At 68.7% G+C, this 3,598-nt stretch overlaps 1 protein-coding gene across 1 annotated transcript in view; it reads right to left on the bottom strand.

The window, feature by feature from the left end:
• Positions 1 to 3,598, bottom strand: part of GNB1L (guanine nucleotide binding protein (G protein), beta polypeptide 1-like) — a 15,746-nt gene that overhangs the window by 4,969 nt on the left and 7,179 nt on the right. The window contains exons 6-7 of the mRNA XM_010856861.1: positions 3,135 to 3,595; positions 11 to 151 (exon numbers count right to left, since the gene is read on the bottom strand). Coding sequence (XP_010855163.1) covers positions 11 to 151; positions 3,135 to 3,595 — 602 coding nt within the window. The remainder of the gene's footprint in view (positions 1 to 10; positions 152 to 3,134; positions 3,596 to 3,598) is intronic.

The raw sequence follows: 3,598 nt of genomic DNA, 5'->3' as shown, positions 1-3,598 counted from the left end.
AGATCCTGGCCAGCACGGCCAGCGGCTTCATCGTCCGCCACTGAAACACGCGGACACGGTGGTCCCAGCCCGCAGTGGCCAGGATCTTGCTGTCTGGCCGGATCTTGAGGTCGGCGATCCCGGGATTGATGAGCTCGTGGGTCCCACGCACCTGCGATCAGAGAGGCAGGGAGACGTCAGGTAGCTCCTTAGATCGGCTCCTGACGCCCACCCCCGGATGCCCTGCCCCCAGGACATCCCATTCCTGGACGCCCTGCCCCTAGGAGCCCCCCCACCAACCCTTCATCCGGGACGCCCCTCCTCCTCCCCATCCATGGTGACCAGCAGCCCTGTGTGTCCCACGCCCTCTGCCCCTCCTGCCCAGGAATTCAGGCTTGGGGCTCAGCACCCCAGCACCAGAGCAGCCGCTCCTCTGCTGCACATGCAAGGCCCCGAGGGAGCAGGCAGAGCACACGCAGCAGGCCTGCGCCCCAGCTCTCACGGGCAAGGACCTGCCCGTCTCTCCTGGGAGCTCTAGCCCTGGGATCAGAGCGGTGGATGCACTGGAACCCACGTGGCCTGCTTTGGGGGGCTGTTAACAGTGGGGACCGAGAGGGGGTCCCTGCGGAGCAGGGTGCGTCTAGGCCAGCATCACTGCCTGGGAGGGACCCAGGGGGCAGGGGGGACCTTCCCTCCTCCTCCTGGAAGCTGGGAATGCCCGGGCTGGAGAAGACGGGCCATCCTTCCTGCTGGCTCCAGGGATGGTCAAGGGGGCAGGGCCCTGTCCCTGGTCCCTGGATGTGTGGGCAGCATCTCCCGCCCACTGGCCTGTGTATCCCGCTGCCAGCTTCGGTGGGGTGCCCCTGGCAGGGTCAGGGAGTAGGCGGGCGGGCCGCGGCCAGCAGCGGGGCAAGGGGACGCCTGGCCGACCAGCCCAGGCATGGTGAGAGCGCGCCTGACTGGCGTAAATCAGCCTCTTCAAGGATGTGGACCTGCCCGAGGAGGGAGGCAGGGCAGCCTGCACACCACCTGTATGAGGGCGGCTGCGGCCCAGAGCCTGCCTGAGGGGCAGAGCTGGGACCCCCAGGTGGGTGGCGCCCAGCGTCCTGGCGAGGGTGACCCAGGGCCTGGGCACCATGGGCCCCGCTGAGCCCGCCCGGACCAGGACCCTGGGGAAGGACCCGGACACCAGGGCTTGCTTGGCGCGTGACCTCAGGTGCTGGGAATGTGCTGGGCCCATCTGGTTCCCATTACCTCGCTCCGCTCCGCGCGGAGCCCCAGCTGCGTCTGCAGTGCTGGCCGGCCTGCCTGCCTGCGCGGAGATTGATTTGGGCTCGTTGGAGCCGTGGCCGCGAGGTGAGGCACATCTCTGTTCACGAGGCTCCAGGGTAACACCGAGGGCCCGCGACTTGCGTGGACACCAGCGTGCCCAGGCCCCCGAGGCCTCTGGGACCGGCAGCAGCAAGTGGCCAGGGGGAGAGGCGCCCCCGGGATAGCGCTGAGTGAGGCCCAGCAGCCTTCCTGCCTCCCTCTCCTCAGGGTTCCCAGTCTGTTGGCGACGGCACCTCGGTTCTGTGCTGGACGTGCCGCGCGCGCTCTAAGTCTTAAATCTCTGTCACTGTTCCCCCCACAACGCAGGACGGATCAGGCCGACCTGGGCCAAGACAACAGGAGGGGCGGGGGGCCTGGGGTCGCCGCAGCAGGCAGGGCCCCCTGGAGAGCCGCCTGGTCCCCAGGCCTCAGCCACTTGGGCTGAAGTCCAGGCGACACTGGGAAGGGGCGCAGAGCCCACGGTACTGGGGGGGCTGCCTCGGCCCCACCAGGCAGGAGCAGAGGCAGAGGGCACCCTGATGTCCACCCGGGGGCCCTCCACCCTCAAGGTGAGGTGAGCACGGCACGGCCCCGCCCACCTCAGGGATGTCGGCTCCCACCACCCACGTCTGGGACTCCGAGGCCTTGGAGACCGGGGAAGCCCCACCTCACAGCAGAGTGCCCTGTGGGGAGGTGGTCTGCCCCACTGCACGGGGCCGAGGGCTCGCGGGGACACAGGCCGGGCAGCTGCCGTGCTGGTCTGTGAGCGCGGCACAGGCAGGGCTGCAGGGGCAGGCTGATGCCAGGGGAGCTAGGGTGCCACCCTGCCTGCGGGCACACGGGGCCCGGCTCAGACGCCACCTGCAGCCACGACCACTTGCTCTGCTTCCAGCGCAGGCCTCCTGAGGGGGCGCTTTTCCGGAAGCCATTGCCCTCCCCAGCCACTGGAGTCCAGCCTTAGCCCCCCGCTCCTACCTGGGGCTCCACCCTGGCAGCCCTGACCCGCGGTCCTGCCCCCAGGAGGGGCAATGCCTGCGGGCATGAGGCCTGTCCCCATCTCTACCCGGGCCCGCCTCCCCAGGGGCAGGACCTGCTCCCTGGCCATGGGGGTCTGGGCTCCTGGGCGAGGCCCCTCTGTGGAGGGTCTGAGAGACACCCTCTTCTGCGGCCTCCAGTCTGCGGGGAAGCCCGGGCCACACAGCCCAAGAGGACGCAGCCAGTGTCCCACTCGGCTCCCCCCGGGGCCCTGCTTCCCCACACCTGGGCCCTTGGAACCGGCTGTGGACAGGTCTCAGCCTCCCGAGGCTTCCTGGCTAACCGGGGCTCCCGCCCCACCCAGAAGCCAGCGTGCACCCAGGCTCCCCACAGGGCTGGGCACTGGGCACCCAGACGTGGTCCCAGGGGCTGCGCAGCCATGGAGGGCGGGCAAGGCTCCGGTCACTTTGCCTCAAGGCCCCCCACCCTGCCGGGCAGCTTGCAGACGGCTACAGGCGCCTCACTGGGGGATTTCTCCACGTACAGTTTGGTTCTTATTTTTTTGATTAATCAGTTCCTTACTGACCAAATTCCTCTGAGTTTTCAAACTGGCTTGCACAGCCCGGATCCCACATGCCTTTCCCCTAGATGGACGAGACGTGACCGCTGTCGGCCAAGGCCCGAGAGAAACCCAAGCCCTGTGAGCGGCTCAGGAGTGCGGCCCCTTGCCCGCTGCCTGCCCGCGCCGGCCCCGATGATTAATTAGCCAGGGGCCTGCACCAAGTCCTTTTCATGCCTAAATATTGTTTCAGCCCATCAGACCGCCAGCACGGAGCAGGATGGATGAACCCGCGGCCCGGCTCGCTGACCTGCAGTGCCTGCTGCCCCTCCAGGCTCCAGACGGCCAGCACCTTCTCCGCAGAGCCCGACACGCCCCTGGCCCTCCGCGGGTCCAAGGCCAGGGCCATGACGGGCTCCGAGTGGCAGGCGACACGGCTGCACACCTTCCGCGCGGAGACGTCCCACAGGGCCAGCGAGCCGTCTTCGTAACCGGCCAGGAGCAGCGGGCGGGGGCTGGACTCGGCCTGCGGGGAAAACAGGGTGTCAGCGCCAGGGGAGAAGGGGCGGGGGACGGGCCGGCCACCGCGCTGGACCCGCGTGCCTGACACGCAGTCTGGACCAGCACCGGGGGACACGGGCCACACCGGCCCTCCGGCTCCTTCCCACTGCTGACATGCGCGGCCACCCCTGGGCGGGGCCGGCCACCTGTCTGGCAAGCCAGCCAAAGAAAACCACGAGCCCCGTCTCCATGAAAAATGAACCTTCTGCACTT

Source organism: Bison bison, unplaced genomic scaffold, assembly GCF_000754665.1.
Source record: "Bison bison bison isolate TAMUID 2011002044 unplaced genomic scaffold, Bison_UMD1.0 scf7180017854455, whole genome shotgun sequence".
In the NCBI taxonomy this organism is placed as follows: Eukaryota; Metazoa; Chordata; class Mammalia; order Artiodactyla; family Bovidae; genus Bison; species Bison bison.
Note: the sequence above shows the minus strand (reverse complement) of the source record. Positions and strands in the feature narration are given on the sequence as shown.